Source organism: Poecilia formosa, unplaced genomic scaffold (assembly GCF_000485575.1).
Source record: "Poecilia formosa unplaced genomic scaffold, Poecilia_formosa-5.1.2 Scaffold149, whole genome shotgun sequence".
NCBI lineage: Eukaryota > Metazoa > Chordata > Actinopteri > Cyprinodontiformes > Poeciliidae > Poecilia > Poecilia formosa.
In genome coordinates, this window is record NW_006800088.1 from 852515 (window position 1) to 878136 (window position 25622).

At 40.3% G+C, this 25622-nt stretch overlaps 2 protein-coding genes across 2 annotated transcripts; one reads left to right on the forward strand and one right to left on the reverse strand.

Moving 5' to 3' along the window:
* The first annotated feature begins 2301 nt into the window (after positions 1-2301).
* On the forward strand, positions 2302-16604 carry ankrd53 (ankyrin repeat domain 53). The gene is made up of 7 exons (XM_016677177.1): positions 2302-2427; positions 12936-12955; positions 13215-13293; positions 14121-14323; positions 14570-14734; positions 14822-14942; positions 15848-16604. Exons 1-7 carry the CDS (start codon positions 2302-2304, stop codon positions 16388-16390), a joined length of 1257 nt encoding a protein of 418 aa, XP_016532663.1. The 3' UTR covers positions 16391-16604.
* A 2048-nt stretch (positions 16605-18652) lies between these two features.
* tex261 (testis expressed 261) lies at positions 18653-24179 on the reverse strand. The gene is made up of 6 exons (XM_007563624.2): positions 23973-24179; positions 22289-22368; positions 22060-22213; positions 21820-21887; positions 21634-21736; positions 18653-20877 (listed from the first exon to the last, which is right to left on the reverse strand). The coding sequence occupies exons 1-6, from the start codon at positions 24040-24042 to the stop codon at positions 20762-20764; spliced, it is 591 nt and encodes a 196-aa protein (XP_007563686.1). The 5' UTR covers positions 24043-24179; the 3' UTR covers positions 18653-20761.
* Positions 24180-25622: the final 1443 nt, after the last annotated feature.

Below are 25622 nucleotides of genomic sequence, written 5' to 3' on the forward strand. Positions count from 1 at the left end.
GTTTTGTCTCGCACATGGACAATTTAGGTGTAAAATCAGAATAATTTGGTTCTGTTTACATGACAAAAAGTTTTTAAAGTGTAAAAAAAACAAAAAAACAATTGACAATAATATACTGTACAGCAGGACTATAGGGAATATTGGGACATTCCAAGGTGACTCAAGTCGGATCACTTTTCCATAATGTGCATAATGTGTACTGAATTTTAAAAAAGGGACAGACTTTCTACAAATGTCTCGAATAGATATTTGAGTGTTCTTTAAAGCTGAACAATTTGTTCAGTGGTAATTAAAGTATTTCCTGTCACAGCTGCTGTTGTTTTTTTATCCCAACAACTGTCAGAGAAGTTTGCCTTCTTAAAAAAATGCTCCAAATAATTTGAAACACAGTCAAGCGCAGCTGGTAAAACCAAGCTACAGTAAGGGCAGACACAAATACTAATCTGATAACTTATACAATAAAGATTTTGCCATAAAAAAAAAAATAGAAAAGCGCTCCTGAAATTCACAAGAGAGGGGGAAAAGACAGGTAGATGTGACAGATAGCGAGTCGCCTTGCACCCCCTTGCTTCCAGTCTTCGTTGCTTCACAGCCCATTAGGTCAGAGCGGATCAGGAAGAGCAGCTTTTAGGCTGGAGGTGTAACGGTGGACAGGGTGCAGCTGGGTTAAGAGCCGGTGGAGGTTTTTAAAAGCCGGGCTGGATGTGTGGGTGAGGTGAGATGTCATCTTCCTCAGCTGCCGGGGAGCGGCTTCATAGTGAGACGAACATGAGCTGCTAAAGAGCGAAGGAGCTGCAGGGCAGCAGACGGTGAGCAGGGAAGATGTGGAGGATATTGTAGAGCCAACATATTAACTCATTAGGAGAGTTCTCCTAACGTAAAACGAAGCTCGTTGTAATTTATCTGCGCAAAAAAAAAATAAAAAATCGGCTTCAGAATAAAAGCCTAGGTGGGCTTTAGAGCTTCATTTTGTTTCAAAGACTGTTTTGCCTCAAAAACTGTACTTTCCTTCAGGACATGTACTGATTGTATATACACTGCTCAAAAAAAATAAAGGGAACACTCAAATAACACATTCTAGATCTGAATGAATGAAATATTCTCATTGAATACTTTGTTCTGTACAAAGTTGAATGTGCTGACAACAAAATCAAACAAAAATTACCTCCAGCAGGTCATAGTTGAGTTATATTGTGTTGTTTAAGTGTTCCCTTTATTTTTTTTGAGCAGTATACATATATATATATTAAACACAATAAATTTTCCTCTGCTCAAGGAGAATTCTGCTTCTCGTCGGCGTCTTTCTGTGACCTTGTCCTGTTATATATATATATATATATTAAACACAATAAATTTTCCTCTGCTCAAGGAGAATTCTGCTTCTCGTCGGCGTCTTTCTGTGACCTTGTCCTGTGTTGTGTCAAACCTGATTTGCTGTGCATGTATTGATGTTGGCCTCCCTGGAGGAGTTCCCTACAGTCGCCGTACAGGTCATACAGGACCGCACCTCTGAGTCTCTCTGGCGGGGGCCGGTAGCTTTCAAATCTCTGACCCTCCCGGTGTTTGAAGCAGGAGAAAGAAAACAAAAAAATGAAGAGACGAGGGGGAGAAGACAAAAAAGGTTTGACTTTTTTATTTTTTTCTTTCTGTGTGCTTTTCAGAAAACGGGACTCCTTCCAGTTCTGCTCTCCCGTCCCGTCATCTAATGTGTGAAGACACCTGAGATTCAGAGGAGCCAGACTCTGGCCGGGGTGTGATTCATCCCCCGGTTCCTCATGCCTGGACCTCCTTTTACACTTGGATCACAATCGCTAAATCGACCCCAGGTCAAGCATGTGGAGAGACCCTCGCCTTCCTCTAACAGGAATCAATGAGCATGCTCCTGGCCTGGCTTTCCGGGTTACAAGTACCACCTAAAGGGCATCTGAAAACACGCACAGGCCCCACGCCTCACTGCACGCACTCCACACACTCCCCACATTTTCAGATTACATTAAATTAGCTCGTGTAGCACCTATGGAAGGATACCTGCTCAGTCACACAAGATGCCAGCACGTCTGACAGCGGAGCATCAGAACCATAAGCGCCGATGCTGCATGAAGCAGCTGATTGCGATATGGCGCTTATACCGCGGCGTCGAGGGGGGGAAACACATGGAGCTGCGTGTGTGGGTTAAAAAAACACATTTGGCCCTGTCACGGATACATAGACTCATGAACAGGAGCTGTGAGCGCGCCGCGCAGTAAGCGCAGTGGGCTGCAGCACACCAGATGTGGCTGGAAAAACGCAGAAAGACCCTGAATGTGCCAGACGACATCACAATCTGCTGCGCGGCACCACGCCGACTCGGGGACCTCCGGTAAAGAGAAGACGGACAGGAAGTGTGGCACACCTCCATGTGGGCACTGCAGGGGGATGCCAGGAACAGTGAGGATCAGACACACACACAAACGTGCACGCACACACACACACACACACACACACGTACACTAATTTCTTTTAGTGTTTCGAGAAACACAGCTCATCCTTTTTTATTTTTCTGAAAGCCGCTTTCGTGTAGAACCCCTTAAAGAGGCAGCATTGTGTGTTTTCCAGCTACATAGTGCCATTTTATAGCACAATCACATAACTATGTTACCTTCAGTTATAAAAATGTTGTATATATTTAAAATGATTTTGTGATGACTTAACTTTAGGAAGTCATCACAACATTTATTAACCCTTTAACAATGTTTTTTTTACCAGCGTAAGCAGCTCGTACAACGAGCTCCGCAGATGCACAGCTCCATCAGGTGTTTGCTAATTGCTGCTGGCTAGTCTGAAGGATCAGAGTGGGAGAGTTGCGGGGATCAGTTGCATTCATCCCCCCCCCCAAATCAATGCAAAACAGAATCACAGATACAAGCCAGTTGGGGAACGTCTTCACCAATTTGCACATCTAGAGACTGAAACGTTTTTCCCTTCTTTTTAGTAAAATAGCTCAATCTCAGTTTGACTGGATGGAAAGCATCTGTGATTATCAGTTTTTAAGTTTTTGCCAGATTTATTCAGTTAAGTTAGACTTGGATTCTTCAGCTCCTACAAAGTCACCTACTATCATTCTTTTGTAGCGGTTCGGTTGCACGTTTATGGTTGCTGTGGAAAGTGTGTTTCTGTCTAGGTCAGGAGTCCTTTGCAGCAGTTTTTCATAAAGTACCTGCTTTAAGCAGTCAGGACTTCTTAAGCTTTTCCTTCTCTTTGGTCTTCAAGACGCCGATTATTCACTAAAGTTCTCTAATAAACCTCTGAGGTCTTCGCAGAAAAGCTGAGATTAAAAACACAAAGACTGACTGTTTATAATGAAGCGACTTCTGGATGTGACTAACTGTTTGAGGGTATTAGAGTAAAGGGGAGTAACGGAAATTAAGACCTCTGAAATTCCTGGGTCATTTCCCTGTTGCTGCACAGAATACACTACTTTGAAATCCCAACGTAGCAAATTGAATTTTGAGACGGTTACGTGACAAAATATGAAAAACTGAGTCACTGCTTCAACTGATAAAATGGTTAAGTCAGTATGTTTCAGCCGAGGCTGTGGATAATTAATTGCAAACGGAATAGATAAAAAAACATTTTTATTTTTCCATTTTAAAAAGAAAGATAAATCCATCTTTAATCCGCTGCATCATAATTAAGTTATTGATTAATATTTTGTTCTTTGTGAATATTCAGCGAACAGACATAGACTTCCCACCGACAGTAATTGCAGAAACAATCTTTAATTACGCAAATAAATGCTTTTTGTTGTCACCACGTCCAGTTAAAGGATTTAATCACACAGGCAGCCTGGAATTAACCTTTCAGCTGCATCAAACAGGCTCAAAATGAGCTCCCTTCACCGACACCAAGCAAAAGCAGACGGGAACGATAATTTGCATGTGCTGTTTTTTTTCGGGTTTTTTTCAGTCTAAATGGAAGAACTCTGTTTGAACTTTGAGCCCCTGTAGCTTTGCAGCCTTAAACTGAACTCTACCACTGCTGATTTTTACAGTACTTTTGCTCAAAGGGGAATTCCTCCCTAACCTCTAGAACTTATGAACCCTTTACATAATCAACCTGATAATGTCAAAAATGCTCGCTGTCAAGCTAAAAGCAAAGCTACTTTTCCCTCCTTCCACGGAGAAAAGAGACAACTTTTTATCCCAGTGCATGTTTTTACCTGACAGACTCAAACAATTGACTTTCCAAGCACACAGAACTGTGCTTAAGTCACAGAATGAACAAATTCTCACAGAGGTCATGTTAGATCAGCGTGAAGCTGCGTTGGTAGCATGCCCTCACGCTCCTGCATTTTTATGTCATTTTATTCTTCTTTGCACTCTTGTGGCAGTCATTGACAACAGCCATTGATTCATGCTCTTAGAGATCATGCTGTCTTTTTATTTTGAATTAAAGACGTAAAACGACGTTAAAATGTGTTTGGTAGCACTCATTTCACTCTGCTACCATTTTATGCTTTTGCGGTTTTAATGGTGCTGTACTTGAGTTTAGGGATGCAAAAAGAGCTGCAACAGGACGATTCATAATTAAACCAGTCGTGTGGGTATTGATTGATAATTGATTATTATTGACTTAAAGTAATTTTCTATAATTTACATAAAGTCCACTGTAGGGAAAAGCAAGAAAATGACTTAAATAAATAATCTTCACCACAAAAGGGGACTCAGTTATTTTGGTTTAAGTCATAATGTTCCATATTTTACATAAATGTATGCTAAATATAAAATGTAGATCACGTAACATAGAAATAAAGCAGTTTTACAAACTTTGTTTGGTGAAACAGGGTCTTTCTGGAACAGCCATTCCAGAGGTGTGACGTAATCCACAGGTACGTCTGCGCACATGCGCAGAACGCACGGCTGCAGGGGCGGATAACACGAAAACAGAAAACAATGGCGGTCCAGGTTGTTCTGCTTAACCTGTTCAGCTTACTGCAACTTCCAGTGAGAAACACTGATGTTACATGAGCACCTGGTTCGTGGGAAACGGGTTACTGTTTTCTAAATGAGGTGGAAGCTAAAGGTCAAATGCGCGTTTCAACAACCTGACAAAATCACAGTGCCATATAGTGGCATGTCATGACAACTACAGCGGATTCCAGGTGTCTTGGCGGTGTCTCAATGTGAAACTCTTCCCCAATCAGCACCAGAAAATACCGACTGTTATCAAAACGTAGTTTAGACTTTAAGGTTTTGCTTTGGTCTAAGCCTAAACAGAATAAACCCTGACTATGAATGCAGGAAGACAGTGAATCATGTCTAAATTAGGTTTCCCGATAGCTTTAAATTTTAAATCAGGTTGAACAATTTACATGACCCACACTCTGCAATCATTATTTTAAGATGTTTGACTCTGTGTTAGAGCGCCGTTTTATTTTTTTTTTATATAGGCTACTGCTCTGGTTTAGCTTGTTGTTGCATGAATGCTGAACCTCTCAGTCCGTCGCAGCATCATCTTCTTCTCTACATCCAGCGTGACTATAGCTTCTTTCTGTTCATCTTCTTTCTTCTTGTCTCTACCTTAAAGTTTCACCAGCCATCTCCCGGCCTCACACTCTATTTTCTCCATAAACAGTGTCCTCCTTTCCATGAAGTCCTTCAATAAAATATCCTTTAACCTGCTGCTGGTTCACCATCTCCAAAACCTCACTTAACAGCTTAGTGAAACACGCTGCATAGCCAACATCAATAATGCACCAGTCAACATGTTGTACTGTACACAGAGCATGTGGCTACATCCCTTTAGCGTTGTCAGTCCAAATGGATTTTGGTGTCTCTGCATGTGGCTGCCACAATGTATAACCCAGGACAGACTTTTTGGGGGGTTGTAATTGCGCAGCTGCAACTGTGGTTTTTAAATCTTAGTCAAATGTAATTTTGAGACTTTAAACTGTAACTATAAATCATCAACTAGTGGATAAATCCATGAAACGATACATATTTTTTAAATCCTGTGGGGGAAAAAAAACCCACACACTATTTGCGGCTATGCACATGGACCTGAATGTGTAAGTTTGTGTTTAGTTGCTGTCTGCCGAGTCATGTTTGCTCTCTGAACACTTTATGAAGCTGAATTGTGGTATCAATGCCCCAGTGGCATTTGCTTTAATGGTCTTATCTTAATCATCACCAGAGTTCATCATCGGGATGAGAGTAAGAGGAACAAAAGGGTCTTGGTGAGCTCTGCCCTGCTGATGAACTGGGATGAGGCGATGCTCCGTGACCTGGATATTATTTAAGAAAGGGTGACGATGTCGCCACCAACACACCACTGTGTATGCTGTGCTGTGTGACTGTGTGTTTATGTGTGGCCTTGTATGTGATACATTGTAGGGGCCATTTTTTTTCCCTAACGTTTACGATGTTGTGGGGACGCGCTGCTCCTTGTGGTGCATGAAGCCTGCTGGCAGGGAACCGTTGCACATTGACGAGATTTTCGCCGCCTCTATCAAGTTTTCATCCAGGATTGTTCTGTATTTAACTCCATCCATCTTCACATCAACTCTGACCGGCCTCCCTGTCTCTGAGGGTGTAGAGTCAGTTTTTTTTTTGTCCGTCAACTCTATTTTTTGTCTGGACATTTCTTCATAAAAGTCAGATTTGCACATGTTTACATAGGCGTCTTAAGAAAAAAAAAGAAATTCTCCTACCTGAGCTGCTGATCTCTGCAGCTCCTCCAGAGTTGCTGATTAACTCTTGGCTGCTTCTTTCATTAATTGTCTCAATCTCCGTTATTGGTAGGTTTGCAGTTGAGTCATATTCTTCCCATTTTCACATGATGGATTGATCAGAACTCTGTGACATGTCCAAACCTTTTTACAACAGATTTGTGCTATAAAAATGTTTTTATTTTTCTTCGTGCCTCAAGTTGAGATGACATTTGTTGTGAACTGGCGCTATATGAATAAACTGAACTGAATCAATTTTCTTTCTCACTGAACTGTCTGCTGTATTTCTTCTTCTTCATGATGCTCACTTATTCTTTACTCTGAGACTTTAACAGAACAGCAGACTGTGTTTACTAATTAGGCGACTTCTAAAGGCAGCATCGGCATCAGAGTAAAGTAGCAGAATTGATGTGCACGGCATGCTGTACTTTCTGGCTGTTTTTCTCTTTTTTTAACCAAGTATTGTCATTGTCATTTTGATGATGATGAGGATGATGATGATGTGCTGTCTACTGACTCCGGCTTCAGTACATGTAATTTTGACCTTGGTAATGCAGGCTGTTAAGTGGCAGACCTTGGCAACTTTACACACAACCAGAGTGTGAGCAGCATGTATAAGGACCGTTTTCACAGCAGATCGCAGGCAATTTCTGAGAAGGGAAAAAGAAGCAGTAGAGTTGAAGGAGGATTCTGGTTTTCTTCTATCTTAAACACATAAAGGTTTAATGAGAACTAAAGTAATTTGTCAGGCTTCAGACTCAAGTAGAACATGAGTTGCTTTAAAGCGGAGCTAGCTGCAGTCAGTGTGAGGTCAGAAGGTGTAAACCAGGAGACGAAACAGTTTCGACATCTAAGCCGGTGCTTTTCCTCTTCCTCTGCACACACAAATGACATACTTATCTTCCTTTCTTCTCCTTTCCTCACCATCTTCTCTTTTTCTCACTATCACAGTCCTTTTATCTCCCTCTCCTTCCCTCTGGTCATTTCTGCTGAGCTGTGAGGACTGAGAACAAGGTGTCCCATGGATGTGGAAAAATGTGAAGATCATTGGAAGGTGTGACAACAGAATGTCTTTTTAAACCCCAGGGGCATGAAAGAGCAAACCCTACCCTCCCTCCCCCCAACCCAAAATTGGAAAGAGGTCAAAGCAACAACTTCAGGAAGTCCCTGAATAATCTACAAGTTCCAGAGCCGGAGTTTGTTTCTGTAAGCGTTTTATCGTCTCTAGTTTGACCCTAGCAGGTCACAGGAAGAACAAGAAATGTCTCCGTGATGCGGACGGGGTGGATTCGGCCTTTAACTGTTACTAATTATTCATCTTCCTGTCGTTTGATCTGATATCCGAGTGTCAGGTTCCTGCCCTCGTTTCCTCTCCTCTCCTGACCCTGCGCTCCCTCGCTCGCAGCTCCCATCCTCTCCCTGAACGGGCTCTGCTGCAGCACAACGCCTGTGCGCGGCGATGCTGAGGGAGGTCGCCGTTCGGTCACTGCGTAAAGCCGAGTCGCATTGTGACTTGGAGCTGCAGAATGTGCCATGGTGCATTAGTGCGCTGCCGCCTGGCCAAGCATGAGGCAGTGAGAGAGAGATGGGGAGAAAGAGGAGGAGGAGGAAAGAAGAGAGGAGGAGCAAAAGTGAGGAGGAGTGGGAGGCAGGAAGTAGGCAGGGGATGAAGAGTAAAGAGGGGAGGGGTGAAGTGAGGACATGAGCGCACTTACAGAAGCAGCAGCTCCGAGGGTTCGGGGGCACAGGTCCTTGTAAGGTGGATCATCAAATATGTAAGAATATGAAGGTGTACTGGAACGTACAGTAGCACTCATCTTCACTTCTCCCTGCTCACTCTCCTGCTCTTCCATTTCCAAAATATTCTCATCTTGACAATTGTCAGATTTTCAAAGCTTATTTTAGTCCAAGAAGAAATTATACATACAAAAACCTGTGTGTATGTGGGTCCCGTAATGATTTTGCTCAGATGGGAAAGTAGCTCTGAGCTTACAGAGTTTTTTTGTTGTTGTTTTCCTTAATGGAAACCCTTAGATCGTCTAAATACGAACGTATGCATGCAATGAGTGGGAAAACAACCCTATGAGAAGATGTTTTCACACCTGATCGTTCGGCGATCAAAATTGCAACAATTGTTAAATTTTCAAAGTAACAATTGTTTGTGCTTTGAAAAACCTGTTCCCCTCCTCGCCTGCGGTGGCACTGCACCAAGAAAGAACGACGGAAAAGACACAAAAACCTCTGGAGAAGGCATGAGCGCAACTTCCTTCTTCACAAATGAAAACAAAAATGGAGTAGTGTCAGATTTTAGGATTTCTCTTTCGTCTTTGGTAAAAGACCACTCTTGCATTTGTTTTGGTTGTATTTACCCAGAATGCCCTTCGCGCCATAGTACGCTTCCTCCTTTTGGAGCCATCTATTCTCCACTCTGCTTGGCGTTCACATATGCACTTGAACTGCACCAGATTTCACTTTAATCAAACTAGGTTTTTTAGTTTGCTTTTTCGGTCCATATCAGAGTTCGATTGCGCATTCACACTTGAATCAAACCCTAGTTTGATTCAAGTGGGCCAAACAGGGTTGGCGTGAATGCCTGGTATGTCTTAGCTGGGTCCTAATTGGATATTGAGAAAATCTGTTTGAATCTGGCAATAAGAAGTCATTGTCCTGATTAGATTCAGCATGCCAATACTGGAGTTAGTCCGTCATTATCACAAGCCAATCTGTCCGGATTGGCTCCCGGTGTGGTTTTCTGTCTGCTTCCTGGCTCAAGGTGTCGTTCATCATTCCCCCTAAAACGTGGTTTTAACTTTTTCAAGATGTCTTCAACATGTTTATGCCACTAAATGCATTGGGTTTCTGCCATGTGATTGGCTGAGCCACAATTAAACAGGCAGACATAATTAAATAATCAGTGAGCGTAGGACCCAATAGGCTGTGGCTTTAAGCCTATTACAGTTAAGTTCAATATTATGGCAGATTTAGGTTCAAAGTAAATATTTAACTTTTCCAGAGTGTATCATCTTATCACCAAGAGATTAATCCTCAAAACAAACAGCGGAAACGTCAAAAAAGCTGGTGAGGAATAAAAGGAGGTTGTAAACTTCTTTTTTAAATTTTTGTATAAACTTATTTCACATTGTTTTATGACTTTTTTGAGAGATAATTTTCTCATTTCCAATCAGGGACAAGCATATGGTTGAACAAAAAATAATTTTAGATCAATGAAACATTTTAGGGTTAACTTCATATGTGCCAAATATGTAAATTTTTTTTTTTTTTTACCAAAATATTTTTATTTGATATTTTCCAGTTTGAAAACACAATCATGTTCCAGTCTGAACACGCTTGTTTTCTAATCACTACATAACAGCAACATAAAACTATAATCCCATGTTGTGGCTATGTAAATGTTATTTTTTATCACATAAAATCCAATTTATCAGAGCAATCCTCCATTAAAGCAGCTAAGACACGCCCAAAACCTTTATAAAAAAAATAATAGTAAACATATAGCACAGACTGGAGACATAAGATTACTCTAAGCAGGTTAATCATACTTCCAATCCCTCTGTGTGTGCCGGTAGTTGGTCTATTGGGCTGCTTTGCAGAGCAGGACCTGATTTTGTAAAGCCAATAGAAACAGACAGAGTGTGAGTGGATGATTTAAGGGACCAATAAGAGTGCTTGCCGTAAGGCTGCGGGGATATTATCTCATTTCCATGCTCTTCCTAAGCAGGTTTAGACCACTCTGAATAGCCAGTAGCGAATCGGCGACGCACCAACTGGATGAATTGTAGCTAATGCATGCTCACGCAACACATATGTGCCGGCTTCACTGTGTTGTTAGAAGCACTGTGTACAATTAAAAACAACAAAAGAAAGTAACCTTTAATTGTGTAACTAAGGAATAAATGTACATTTTAAAGGATATGTGTCATGACTTTGACTGTCAAGCACACCATCACCGTCTCAACTAGAGGAAGAGGTCACACTGACTGGTGTCCATCGAGGGACTTGTCCTGAAAGTCAAACAAGAAAGAGCTCTGCATCAAGGAGTCCCCGGCTCCTCTCCCGGGACGCGACCGAGGTCAAGGGAAGTATCTTAGGTCACAGCGGGGCTATGCTGCCCTCCTACTGTATCATTAAGTGATACACTCTGGCATGCACACACAAGGGTTTCGTACACACCGCTGGCGCCGCACATAAACACAAGCGCCTCTCGCGCTCCCTCTCTCCCCGCACACGCGGATCTGCGTCATCGGGCTACAAGGCCGGGTAACGACAAAGGCGGCGGCCCCGCGGGGGACGCAGGCTCGTAGCACGAAGCCACGGGTTCATGGCCCGTCCTTGACCCCGCACCGGACCCGGAGAATGATGGGGAGTGAAAGGCGAAGTTGCTTATTAAAGAAATGAATCAAATATGAGTTTTAGGCCAGCTAGAGAGAGTGGGGACATTGATTAAAGGTCTTGAGAGCTCAAAGTGGAAATTTAAAGTGATACATGATGACTGAGTCATAAATTATTAAGTTTACTAACTTGTTAAATGTGGCTGAAAGCTTTGGAAAAAAAAGGCAAGTCGGCGGTAAGCGATAGATTGGAGTTTTATAACAAACTTCAGGGGAGACGGAAGTTGTGACATTGATATTTGAAAGTTCTCAACGCCGTCATTTCCAGGATCTGCCTGAGGTGTTTGTCATTTGTGGCTCTTTTTCAAGGATAATCACTGAAGGCAAATGTTTCTGTGATCTATTTAATTCAAACAGTCAGAAAGAAAACATCGTGGATATGAACTTGGATGGCCTTTTATTTGGTTTGTCTGTTGCAAACTAACAAGTCACAGCATACTTTATGAGGAAATTCATTATTTGAATACTTATAGACATTATATAGACATTATAGACATTTTAAAAATCATACAACATTAATATATTATTTCTAAATATTCAAATCACCAAGTTATGTACTGATTTCCATCCATTAAAATGTTTTGATTTTACAGTTTTTTGATAGTGGACTGCTTAAAATGCTTAACTTTCTCAGAAAGATATTTTTGAAAGCGACGTTTAATATTTCTTTTATGTTGTCATGTAGTTACAGTTGAGCCCAAAATTATTCACACCTCAGGCAGATATTAACTAGCAATAATTCTAATAAACCAAAACATTTGTTTCCAATAGGAAATTACAGGTATGACATAAGAATGTCAAGGAGAATCACAAAAAAATATGTTATTTACATTTTAGAATGAAAATGATATGTCAAAAATGATTTAGATCCAATAATCAGTGGAAAAATTCTTAATGGCATTACAATAATCAAACCAGTGTTTGAGATGCTGCATAGTATGGAGAGCGGCGAGATACAGTTCCAAAATTTTAACTACAGTGTTACAATCTCGACATTTTTTTTTCTTGACAAAGGTGCTGTCCGTCACGTCTAGTTCGCCAATAGGTCAAATGGTCAATAGCTGCAAACAAGGTGGGCCTACTGCCTGGTGTGAGAATCGATTCGCCTTGCCCAGGGGAGAATACAGCTGTCCCACAGCACATCAGATTCACATGCAGCCTGCAGCCTTTGGGATCCTTCTGACGTCTCCACGGCATTGGCAGGATTGATCTGTTTTACCAAAGGCCAAGACCAAGTGGGTAACTGCTGATGCACCATCAATATGAGCACATCAGGAGGATGTAGTCTGTATGTGGGACACAGGCGATGAAGACAGAATGTATCCATCTCTCTGTCATCCTTCACACAAAGCCTTAAGCTGCATGTGGTTCCTGAATAGACGTGTGGATTCAATTTACTGGTAATAAAAAAAGGATTTTAAAAAAAGGATGTTTATGTTGTTTAAATTAAAATCAGACATCATCTCTCTTTATCTGTCTTTTTTTTATCACTTTAGGTAGAATTTGTACCTAAAATGACAAGCAATTTTCAATATTAATATGCTGTATTTTCTATAGTTTGCGCAGAAAACATATTTTCGACATGTTTTTAAAAACAAGAAATTGTATTTAAAAAATAAATAAAACGTCACAATACCGTAATAACGCCATATTATATTGTTCAAACGTGAGAAATACTGTTGAAACGATCAAGTTACAGCGCGGTGTAACTCTGTTTTTCTTTTACCTGAAGGACAGCCTCCGCACGCAGTTTTTTTTTTTAGCAGTTTACAACAAGCGTTCGTTTCCGTGGCAACCATGGAGCTCTCTAACACAAGCAGGAAACGAAGCCGCGGACGAGGTAAGAGCAGGTAAACAACTTTAAAAAATCAAAACAAAGAAACTTTTGAAGTTTTTAGCTTGTGCTGAAGCCTTAGGTCAGAATTTTTTCCACATGCGTAATCTCTAAACGCTAGCAGTTCCGCACTAAACTATATCACGTTACGCATATAATAAAAAAGAGGTGATATTTGGTTATGTTGGCAAATGAAATAAAAATCCTCCCTACTAGCTTCACTTCTAAGGTTCTACATCTCTGTCATTGTGGTTTTGCCTCGCAGGAAGAGTTCCCGTAAAGCGTCATTTCGTGGGCCTGTACTGCCAGATGTTGATCCTGACAGCTTTGAGCTGCTGGTGGAGGTGAGGTCAGACTGGAAACAAAATCAGAACCTGCTGAATAATTCTGCTGACGCCATGTTTGATTCGAATCAATAAACAAACATGTGCAGATGATGGTTATTATTACACAAAATCCCATAGGGTTTTTATTATTTAACAAGAGAATATCTGGCATTTATAAAAAAAAAAAAGTGTGCAAAACGCCTTCCTCTATTTCTACTTGTGAGTAAAGTGGGAAAAAAAGATTTGAAATTTCATTTAAATATTTTACATGTTTGTATAAAAATGGAAAGAGACATTAGATGATTTTCTTTAGAATTTATTTATCTCTCTATGCATCCATCCATTTTTATCCAATTACACCTCCATTCATAAGACTGATTTTTCTAACATCATTCATCCATTTTTTATTCATTCATTCATTCATTCATTCATTCATTCATTCATGTATTTTTTGACCATTTTAACCAAGAGTCAAAGCATCCATACATCTATCCATCCATTACGATGTTCCTCCATCCAACTGTCTATTAGTTCATCTCAGTCTATGTTTTTATTTTTTTGCAGGGTTTATATTTACAGCCATAAAACTGTCACCCATAAGGACAACATTTTTGTTTTAATACTTAAAAACTTGCCCAAGACAAACTGAACACTGACTTTAGAAAACATTTTTGACGTTTTGACATAAGAATGTGCAGGAACCCTGTAAAACTGAACTATCGGTGCAATCAAATAAAAAATAGTTTTTAGTGGCACCGAGACTACCGAGTGCTATAAAACAGAAATAACAGGGATCACTGTCTGCTTAAAGCTGGATTATAAAAATGCTTTTTCACTCTGTCCAGGAGAAACTCCCAGCCCTCCATGTAGCTTGCCTGTATGGTGAACTGCGGACTGTCCAGCTCATAATAGAGGCCAGTCCGTTGTGGGTCAACCTCAGTGATTCTAAAGGTCACCGGCCCCTGCACGCCGTTCTGTCCTCGCAACGGTTGTCCGACACGTACACCATTTTAAAATACCTGATGGAGCAAGGAGCTGACATCAATGCGTAGGGGCCCCTTCTTACAGAAATATTCTCTTTATGTTGGTATTTAATTCAGCTGCATTTTATTTATATTTATATATATATATATATATATATATATATATATATATATATATATCTTAAATCCAACTGGATTTAAGAAGAACTATTGACTGAAAAACAAATTGATTCATTTAAAAAAAGCAAAGTATGGATTTTAAAAAGAAATGTTTCTTTTTTTGTTTTGTTTTGTTTTTTGTCCCATGGTAGTACATCAAATTCAGGGGAAACCCCGCTGCACATTGCCGCCACCAGGGGCCTCTTAAACTGCACAGAAGTGCTTGTGAAGGCCGGAGCGGATATTTTGGCAAAGGACAAAATGGGACTGACGCCTCTGGACATGGCGCACATCTGGAACCACAGGAAGATAGCTCGGTATCCAGCTAAAGACGACGCCGGACTGAAAGCACCTCAAACAGTCTTTAGTCGGACTGATTCAAACTGATTCTTCTGTGTTTTCAGGTACTTGAAGCACTCCTTGTGGTATTACCAAAAGAGGGACGAAATGGAGGAGATAAAGTTGGCTCAGATGTTATACAGAGATCTCATAGAGCTGGTCAAGCAGAAAAATCTGGATATGAAGGTGAGCGCTTGAAATATACACTGCAAAACATTAACGTAGAATTAACGACGAAAACGCCGGCTTCAGTTTCTCGACTCCCGTACTTGAAATTTCTAAAAACCTTGCAAAAGTATTCACGTCCCTTGAACTTTTACACATTTTGGCCGCTTAACAAGTACAAATGAAGATGCAGAAATTCACAGCTCAGCTGGGAGAACCTGTTGCTAGGGCAACCCTTAATGTTCGTCACATTATGGAAGAGTGAAACACGACAATGCTCTACTTGCAGTTTTCCACGAGTCATGTACGAGGACTCAACAAACACAAGGAGGAGGTTGCTCTGCTCGAAGGAGGCCAACAATTAAAGCAGAACTTTTAGGTGACAGCAGCGTTTTGATGTGGGGATGATTTTCTACAACGGAGAACCAAGAGAAGATTTCAGATACATTTAAGTTTTAACGTGTAACTTGATCAAATGTAACGACGTTCAGGGGGATTTCCTTTGTAAGGCTGTTTGTGTTCTTTACCGAACGTTATATATCACAAATAAAATGACATTAATAAAATAAAAAAACATTCAAAGGATTGGGTAGCAGTTAAAACCCAACCCTTCTCCAATACGTCACAGTTATAATATCTTCCTATTTATCAGTGTTGTAGCAAAATATCTTCATTCCACTCTCAGGTTATTTATTAATGCAGTAAATTCAAAGATGTGCTTACAATACCCCTGTAGGTACGAGTATTACTAATAGTTGTATTAATAACAATATTGACGTTAATAATGATATAATTACATGATATATCAAGATCATTTCCCATATTTAGCGTAAACCATTTAGTAGTTTGTATAGTTAAATGTTTGGATGTTGCTTTAAGTCCACAGTCAAACTGTTCCAGACGCTGTTTCTCCATTTTTGCTTCAGCAGGCCTTTGTTGAAGAGTGGGCAAAGAAGAGAGGCTTGTCTCCGCTCAATACGCTCACGCCCAGATCCAAGCCGTCCAAATACCACCGTAAGTGCAGCTTGTCAGAGCAGAGCAAGAGGCAACCCAAACCTACCAAGGGACAGTGCAAACGCATGCAGGGGAAGCAGGACGACTCCAAAGCACAGCGGCCCCGCTTACTCGACAGTCCCTGGACCGTCTTTGGCCTCCACTCAGAGAAACCCTCCACAGACCCGGACCTCAGGGACGATGTCGTCTTGCTGAAGGACAGCATCACCCAGAGGCTTCACTACATGACCAAGTGGGACACGGTGCCTCACCTCGCCCCTAACCTGCCTCTGGACGTGATTCAGAGACTGTTGTTTCCCAAAGCGTTTCCTTCTCGGCTCAGCACGTCACAGGACTTTGAGTCGCACGACATCGAGAATATCCAGCACAAAAGATTCCCTCGGGGAAGGAGCACCTCTCCCTGGACAGAGGTGGTCATGCACCTGCTTGAGGTCCTGGAGCTGGGACACTACTAGTCTTCCTCCTGTCCAGGCAATAAAACTAGGTTTAAAATCCTTTATGACATCATGGAGGAAACGCTCTGAGGCTTCGCACGTGGATGTTGATGTTGCTAGAGCAACAAACTCTCTACTTTAGTGTCAACAGTCTTACTGAGTAAAACAACTTTGATCAATTATCTGTCAGATTAAATAATGTGCACAAGTTCCTTCCATTAAACCCCCAAAGAGATGATTTCCTTCCAATTGACATGAACAAATAAGACCAGACAAAGTGTTGCGCATTCCTGAAGCAGTAAACTTATTTTGTCAGATTTTATTTTTGCTAGCAAAAGCATCCTGTCATAATGTGCACAGCTGAGGTGTAAATGTGTTATATGAGCAAAAATCCTGAGCTCCACAAAATAACAAATCTCTGCTTTATCTTACAGCTAAAGAAGACCCTTATAGTGGACACACACTGTTAAAATTGAAGTTTTTTCCCCCCTAAAAAAAATTCCAGCCATGAAGAATAATTTCCAAACTTTCCCATTTTTTGTACATTTCAACAAAATGTTAGAGGAAAAATATTTTTAAAGACTAACAAACAGTCCAATATCCTGGTTGCACAAGAGCACACATATTTATTGGGCTTTAATGAATCTGATAAACCTGAAATGGCGTTCAGCTGTTCTAGATCGATTTTTTGGACATTTCCATCCTTTAGCCCAATGTGACGTTACAGAGCATCAAAATCTTATTGCATAAAGGAGTCGGTTAAAAGAAGTCTAAAAATAAACATACGCATTGCTCAATGACAGGAACCAAAACCAGAAGCCTTTCCAAAACTAATTTAGACACAAGAGTGAAACTGGTCAGAGAGCCTAACACGTCTGTAAAGTAATTTCCAGCCGGTACAAGTTATATTCTACTCATGAAAACACTCTCCTGAATTCATCAAGTCTGAAATATGGAGGAAGTACAGTTACAGCACAGACCACCACCAACTGGGGAAAATTAGCCTAGCCGTAGGCATTCTGTCTAATCCGCTCGATTCTCATCTCCCTTGAGTGCTCTGCCTGGGCTTTCTCCCATTGAACTGGATTCCTCCATTTTCTACTGGGACTATGAGTGAACAGAAGAAGTCGAGAATGATGTTGATTTTCTGCTGTGCTTTAGAGTTGAAGTCATCCTGTAGTTTTAGCAATGGCTACGGAGAAAGTGAATAAAGCCATTCAGTCCATGTTGACCACATATTGAATTAACATTAACAGCTGCCTCGCTAATGTTTTCTGTTTGCGGTGGAGAATGGTTGGTTACAGCACAAGCCATTTCCAGTAAACTTCATATTATCAAACTAGTCCATTGCATACATAGACAGGGCAATCATTAGCCAATTAGCATAAAATTTAAAATCCCAACAATTAGGTTGGCAAAAAAAAAAAAAGTTTCAAGCGATTTGTCACGGTCTTGAAAAGTTGGAATTATAACAGGGACGTGGAGACTTTTTGAGAGCCACTGCATATCCCAGAGTTTGACAATACGTAGCTAAAGTGACAAAGCCAAACATGTTATGCTCTCCAGATGCTACCCCTATGAAAGCAGGGCTGGCACAGGGTGAGTGAAAGGTGAGAAAACCTCAGTGAACTGGGTCGCCTGTCACAGTTGCATGCACTTTCACTGATCTGCCCCGGGGAAATGAACCAGGATCCAGGTAAGCATGCGAGTTTGAACCACAAGTCACAGTCTGTCAGCTGAAGGCGTTTGGTGTTCTGGAGTTTGTGTGCGTGTGTGTGGGGTTTTGTCTTTTTCCTTTACTTGACGAAGCACTTCACACCTCGGTCGGGGTCAGGGTCCACACTGCTATGAACCCGGTGCTCCCCCTGTGACCAAGTCACATGAGACTAGAATAACATTATCCCATTCGGTTTGACAGGCTCAGGCACAGAAACGCGTTCTGCGAACGGTGAAGGTCAACCGTCTGTGGTCGACTGGACGCGTTGACCTTATTGAACTGTAAATCGTGACCGCAACACTTTGTTTCCTTTAAACATCAAGTTAATTCCACAAATTTGTTTCATAAAATTATTTATTTCACATCTGTGTACATACCGACCTATGATGAATTTTGTAAAAACGGTTTCAGCTGCTTTAGCGTTTCTTTAATAAAATCAGTTTGTGCAGTTTCTGTCCGTTATCAGTAATCCTGAAAAAAAAATTAAAAAAATTATAATTTCACAGGTTTGATTTGACATGAAAGAAGCTTTCATGTCAAATTTAGTCTTAGACACATTTAGAACAAAAACCAAACAGCTTCATTACTATAAACTCCAACATTAAGACAAATAGCTAGTCGTCAGTGCTGCTGAGTCAGGATCGGGTTTAACTGCAAGCGATGTGACCAGATGTAGATGCCTTGGTCACTGAACGCAGTTTCCAGTGAGCTTCACTGAGCTTGCAGTTTACATATGTCACAACCAAATGTTAGCGATTGGGAACAATCAGATCCAGTTGTTTAAAACTAACAGAGCTCTCCACAAAGCAATCGTTTATTGATAGCCGAGGGTCCAGACTGTGTATGAAACAAAGGGCTGGCTTATAATCAGGCTGATTTTGTTCGAACCAACCTCAAGTTTGTGTCCTTAGAAACTATTTTATATTCATGGACTACGTGAAAACGTGTAAGATTATATGGAAAGAGAATTAAAGAGGTTCTATTTACTTGTCATTGATTGAGGTTCTGACTCGTGTTTGAGTCGGTTGACTCTTCTGACATCGGATTTTACGATCAATGAGGAAGTCAAAATAACTAAATAACCTTCTGCCTGCATATCAGGCTGATTAGAATCTCATCACTGCATTTTCTTGAACAGATTTTACAAAATTGCTTTAAGACCTTGGCTGTCAAATCTTCTACAGACTTAAAAAACCTTGCACCGTCAAGATGACTTATGGTAGGTATGAAACGTCCAAAGGTGGTATGAATTGAATTGGTAGTTAGGCAGGAACGGGTTTCTGCTACCAAACAAATGTCTCTAAAATAGTTGCAAATTGCCGCACGATCTGTCCAACACATCCCAAATTGTGAAGAAACGTCCTCCAACATGTGCAATAACAGTACAGGAGGTACAACCTGACACACTGTTGGTATGAAACATCCCCAAAGCAGCTCTGAATGGATACACGAGTCTTAGGAAATGGTTATTGTAGGGACAAACGGTTAGGTAGGAATGCGTGCCTCGTTTGCAACGAGTGGTACGGTTCGGTACGTGTCTGTTTTCAGAACACACTACTCCTGGTGCACCTCGCAGGTTGTAGGTTTCATCGGATGACGGTACGGTTAAGGTGAAGCTTCTGGCATCACGCAACACGTGGCGGAAAGACTCCTGAATCCGCCGAACTATTTTTACAGTACGACGGACACCAAGCCTCAACGACCCGCGCTTTGGAAACGAGGGATTAACATCCTGAATGCTGGTGCAAACTGAAGCGCTGTCGATACGAACCGCTCCCGTTACGGGCACAAATGAACGAAACATTTGTGTCGTCCAGAAAACAATTCTTCTGCGGTACAAAACCAAAACTGCAAACTGACAAATTAAACACCCAGTTTAATTGATCCAGAGCAAAGTGATGTGCTGAAATTTAAGATTAAATTTAGACCTGGAATATGCATCTATGTGACCGATTTCATAGGAAGTAAAGTTACAAAGTATATTTGTATGAGGTTACACCTGATCACTGGAATAAAAGTCATAATATTTATTTGAGAACTCCCTCGCAGATTTTCAAGTAACCTTTAAAAGTGATTGCTGGATTTCTTGTTAGTTTCAGCAGCCGAGTTGTTTCACTGTTTTTTTGATGTGCTTTCTAAGATTACCGCTTTTCATGCCATTGCTCTCTCTCTGATCTATTTTACTCATTTAGTGGAAAACATTTCACCCCTCTGCGTGACTTTGGTGCTACCTTGAAGACTTAATCAGACAAACACAAAAATGACAAGAATAAATCTTTAAAAGGAAATCCAATTATGATTTATCCATCCGCAACAAGTTTGTCAGTTAGTATTTTAAACCCCTCTCTCAGAATTGCTTTGATACTAAAGCTTAAAAAATATGTTGATGATACAAAAATCACTGCGCTACAGTCATGATCCCCCAAAAAAAGGTCTCACAGAGGTGCTCTTGGCAGTCGGAACAAACCCAAAGATGAACATGGCCTTTGTAAACTCAATTAATCATCCAGTCTGTTTATTGGTCCATCCTTTTTGTGCGCTTTCCTCCATGTTTTGGCCACTGCTTTGCTTCAGTCCAATCCACAAAGGACTTCCGACGTCCTTCTTGCTCTACCGCTTGTTGTCCAACTTCTCCACACACCTACACATCTCCGGCCCCCCCGAATCCGAGCCCGTCAGTACATTTTCTGTCGGCTGGGCAGTACCGCCTCCTTGAGGAAGGAGAATATGAGGAGGATCCCAGACCTCTTGCCTCGCTTGCCCTTGGTGAAATAATTTGACACAACATCGTCTGAAAAAGAGCAACAAAGAAGAAAATAAAATGTCAAAGGAAGGGGCTTCAAATGAGTGGAAGGAAACAGTTTGATAAGCGGATAGGTCAAAAGAAAGAAATCTGGTACAGACAAGAAAATAATTGTGGTGAAAATGAGCCTCATCCTCCCATTAGCAAACAAAAAAAAATAAAAAATCTAGCTAGCAAAAGTATATTAGCAGTTAGTAGCTAGTAACCAGAGCATCAACTGAGTCACATAATACAATGAAGATGTCTGTGCATAAATTTTGGCCTGACAAAAAAGTCCTGCGAAAAAATAAAATTACATATCTGTCATTAAACAATACTGCCACAACAAAATTTAAGACGTGATAATCAGATTTAAGACCAATGCAAATTTTTGTAATAAATTTAAGACAATTGAAGGCCTTAATTTTAGATACATGAATCCAAGACTTTTTAAGGATCACCCTCTATTTAAAATATTTCCTGTCATAATCAGCTTGAAATGACATATATCCACATTTTGACGCCCAGACACAGATTTTTACCCATGTCTGATCTGATCTCTATCAAAGCCTTAAAAACATATTCCTCTAATCAGTTCCAAAAATGTTGGGATGTTTGGGAGTAGAAGTCAAAAAAAAAAAAAAAAAAAAAGCAGTAAAGAAAAGGCAAATTTTTCTCAAGGTTACATATCAGGTGGAGGGCCGTCATGTTATACTTTCAACCTCCATTGTGCTAAACTATTACCAGCCATAACCAAATTCTCACCTCCTTGCTGCATGGTGGATGGAAGCACATTTTCTCCCGCTGACAGCGACACGAAGAAGGCAAACGGGATGACCCACAGGCAGATGGTGAAGTAGGACAGCACCTGACACCAGTCAGAAACAGTCGGTAAAAAACTGGACAAGAAACACATTTCCATGCTTCCAGAGCCGTAATGACATGCAATACCTCTGAGAACGGGTAATACTCTTGTGCAAAGTACTGGAAGGCCATGTAATGGTTCACCACCACTAACACTGCAGTGTAGAAACAAAAGTACGTAAATCATACTGAAAACAGTAACACGTGACCAGAAGCAACTAATCAAGCCTCAACGGTTAGTGTGTCGCTTTATTATACTAACGTATTCTTCAGCATTGGTGAATCCTGCAACAGGATATAATGAAATCTGATCCAAGTCGCGCTCACCACAGGAGAGGATGAAGTTGGGAGAGCTGAGCAGAATGTAGGGAAAGGTTCGCAGGAGGCCAAAGTACACCAGGTTCGTAAAGAGGCCGACGCCGACCATGAGGAGAGGGAAACCTTCAAAGACGTAGAGGCACACCAGCACACCTGTCGAGAACTGGACATACATTCACACGCAGTGAGACTCCATGTACAGATTAAAAAGTGCATCATCCTGCACCAGCATACTCACCAGGATCATGTATTTTATTATTCGACTTGTGGCTACTGTGTACTCCTCTATTAGCTCTGCCAAGTAGTATAGGCCAGCCGCTGGTGGAAGACGAAAGGGATTACGTAGGCTGCAAAACATCTCTGATGCAAGACTGCTTAGCAAGGAGCTAAAACAGGCGTCAGAGGGTGTAAATGGTATCCTTGCTTCATGACTGGAGTAAGACTGGAGTCGGTCGAAACACTTACAGATGTACCACACAGCATTACCAGCATAGATGCAATCAGAGCCTTACAAACAAATATTTCTCTAAAACTAAAACATGATCATTATTAACCATGCTAACCTCTCCACCAGTTAGATGAGGCGAAAGAGCACACATTCAATCTTATTTTTACAAAATGTTCAATATTTGTTGGTACCGCTTAGTGTTTGGTAATATTTTTTTAGCACAATTTAAAATAATCCATAGTAGTTTATTGGGGAAATGTAGGTCAGAGTAGGAGATATTTTATCTTCATACCACTATCTGTTTAGTTTAAAAATAGGCCTTTTTTCCCCCCCCATCAGCAAAGGAAAAACAAAGAAGAAAAAAAATGTTTTGTGACATTAAAATACTTAAACTATTTCAAACTATTATTTAAGAAACAAACAGCTATTCAAATTATAAAGAAAACTTAGTGAAGGCTAAATAGCAAAACTCGTTTCTCTTCATTTCTTGAATGTGACATGCATGTGTTGCTTAATAGATTTTTTAAAGACTTTCATCTAATTTAGTTCGAGTTAAAATCCTCAAATACTCTCTGATGCACAACCAATAAAAATGTAGGAAAGATCTGGCTATCACACTCTGGTTTAGCTTGTAGTTTCACTAAAACAATTTGATTTAATTGCACTTTTTGTTTTCCTTTTTTGTTCTTTCAAACCAGCTTCTCTTTAGGAAATAGTTTTATACATATTTTTAATTTCAACTGATTTAATGAGACCCCAAAGAAAACAAAAAAGACTGCAGCATCCACAAAACTTACACATGTACAAATATCTCCTTCTGAAGCTAATTATTTTCCTAAAATAAAATGAATGCATCATCTCTGGATTGTTTCTTCAGCCCTAAATAAAAAACAGTATTAAAGTTTTTTTGTCTCTTATATTGTGTGTTATACGGTTTTTGTTTCACATTAAAAAAATAAAGAGGCCTGCTTGATACCAGCCAGCTAAACCGATTCTTAAGTCTGATGTGCTTCTTCGTTTGTTTGTTTTGGGCAATAATTTACTAATTACTGAGCATTCAGTAAACTTTTGTACTTTGTTTCCACATATAAACAATTCCCCACTGACTTTGTGAAACTGATAGCATTGTCGTCTTCAAGTTTCAGCTTGCTGCTGTAACTCTGATCTTTGCTTAATCGAGTAATGTCAGCGTTTGTTCTAGATTATAAGATTAGTTTTACAGTAAACCCACAAGGAACTAAAGGAGCTTGGAGTTAAACGGCAGCTAGCTAGCTAATTTTCAACAAATTTACATCTAAATTGCATCTCCTGCATGGAAATCACCCCAGTCATGTGAAAACTGCGACATTAACTTTGTTTTTCGAAGCTCCGCTGACGTTCACCTGAGCTGATTCACCTGTTCACAGCGTTAGCATTACCAAGCTAATTTGAGCCGCTACGTTATCAGCGGCGGACATTCTCAGCTTCAACTCACCTATCGCTAGAGTGACGAAGGACACTTGGACGATCAGCGACAGCCAGCTCAGTAAATAAATAAACCACATCTCTCTGCATATGCTACAACACACACAATAAAGAGAATAAAGACTAAAATAAGCTAGCTGCCTGCTAGCGCTGTTCAGAGCTCTTTCCGCTGTGTTTTCAGCACGAGCCGACAAGTGCAGGAAAGAAGGGAGTTTTTGTTTTTTTTTTACAAGAAGGTTGCGACGCTGTCGCGACAGCGCCACCCGTGGTAGGAGCAGGAATGCAATTTTGTCAAAACTTTTAATCGTAAATTGTTTTAATTAGACATGCTGAACATTATTACACACGATTAAAACTATAACTTTCGAAAGACGTAGTTAAAACTAACAAATGAACGGATTAAAGGAAACTTAGCAAGATGAGACAATTAAATTAAGGTTTCTTCCCAACAGTAACAACAAGAATGGTTCTGACATCACTAGACTCTGATTAGTCTCACAGATCAGGTATAGTGCCTCTTTACAAATTTCTTCCACTTTTGATACACTTAAGAGTTTTAAATCATTAAACTAATTTTGATATCACAAAGGCAGCATGAGTAAGTAAACACAAATAAATAAATTATAATTTAATTTGTCAAGGAAAGAAGCTGTCCAAAGCCACCAGTTAGCTAACTAAGCTAATTATTTGCTCTCTAACTGTAATAACTGGGTGCATCATTCTTGTTGGCAACAGTGGCCATCAAACATTTGCAGTCAATGTTTGTTTTACATCAGTGTGGAGGAATTTTGTTTGGCTCTTCTTAGCAGAACTGTTTTTGTTTTACCCACGCTGGCATATTTACAACCATGCACTGCCTGTAAAGGCCACACCATAGTACCTCAGTCAAATTCAAGTACAGACTTTAAGTAGGCCACTCTAAAGGCTTCATTTTGTTTTTTGAGGAATTCAGAGTTGGAAATGTTGGCATCATTGTCGTGATTCAGACCTGATAGTCAGACATTCTCCATAAGGATTTTCTGATAAACTATAGAACTCATGTTTCCATTAAACTTAGGTTATTTTCATCATGTTTGATGGTTCGTTTGACAGTTTTTTGTTCTTGAAATTCTGAGTTAGTTTTAGTTCAAATGTAACAGGAAGCACATCTTAAATAATAATTTAAAAAATCCTCTTTTGTCTCGCCAGCCCTCTGGATACTTTTTTTTTTTTTTCGCCAAAAGCCTTGGAGTCCACCAAAATGTGTTTTGGTGAATGATTTCCCATTATTCAATCTCTAGCTGCCTTGATGCGTGTCTGGTGTTCAATTGGCTATTTTCATGTCTTTTTGTTATACAGATTTCTCAAGTTCGCACATGGAAACGTATCAAGAGCTGCAGGTTTGAACATAACAGGAAAATGAAATAACCTATGAGGACTTTAACCTTAAAATGGAACAGGACTTCTGCTTTAAAGTGGCTTATAAATGGTTCAAGATGGGGTTAATATTTAATAAATTATGACATCTAGATTATGAATATCATACTTATTTCAATTATATTTAAATGACTAGAAATGTCGTCTCCATAGAACATGTTAAAAGAAAAAGAAGCATGAATTTATTTATTCTTCCCTCTTTATTTGAGTCTTTAACCTACACTCACTCCCACGTCTAGGACAC

Coding starts and splice junctions, on each gene's coding strand:
- tex261 (XM_007563624.2), bottom strand. CDS start 24,042: ATGTGGTTTATTTATTTACTGAGCTGGCTGTCGCTGATCGTCCAAGTG. Junction 21,888..22,059: donor CAACTTCATCCTCTCCTGTG/GTGAGCGCGACT, acceptor TCTACACTGCAG/TGTTAGTGGTGGTGAACCAT. Junction 20,878..21,633: donor ATCCACCATGCAGCAAGGAG/GTGAGAATTTGG, acceptor GCTCTTTTTCAG/ACGATGTTGTGTCAAATTAT.
- ankrd53 (XM_016677177.1), top strand. CDS start 2,302: ATGTGCCAGACGACATCACAATCTGCTGCGCGGCACCACGCCGACTCG. Junction 14,324..14,569: donor CAAGGAGCTGACATCAATGC/GTAGGGGCCCCT, acceptor GTCCCATGGTAG/TACATCAAATTCAGGGGAAA. Junction 14,943..15,847: donor AGAAAAATCTGGATATGAAG/GTGAGCGCTTGA, acceptor TTTTTGCTTCAG/CAGGCCTTTGTTGAAGAGTG.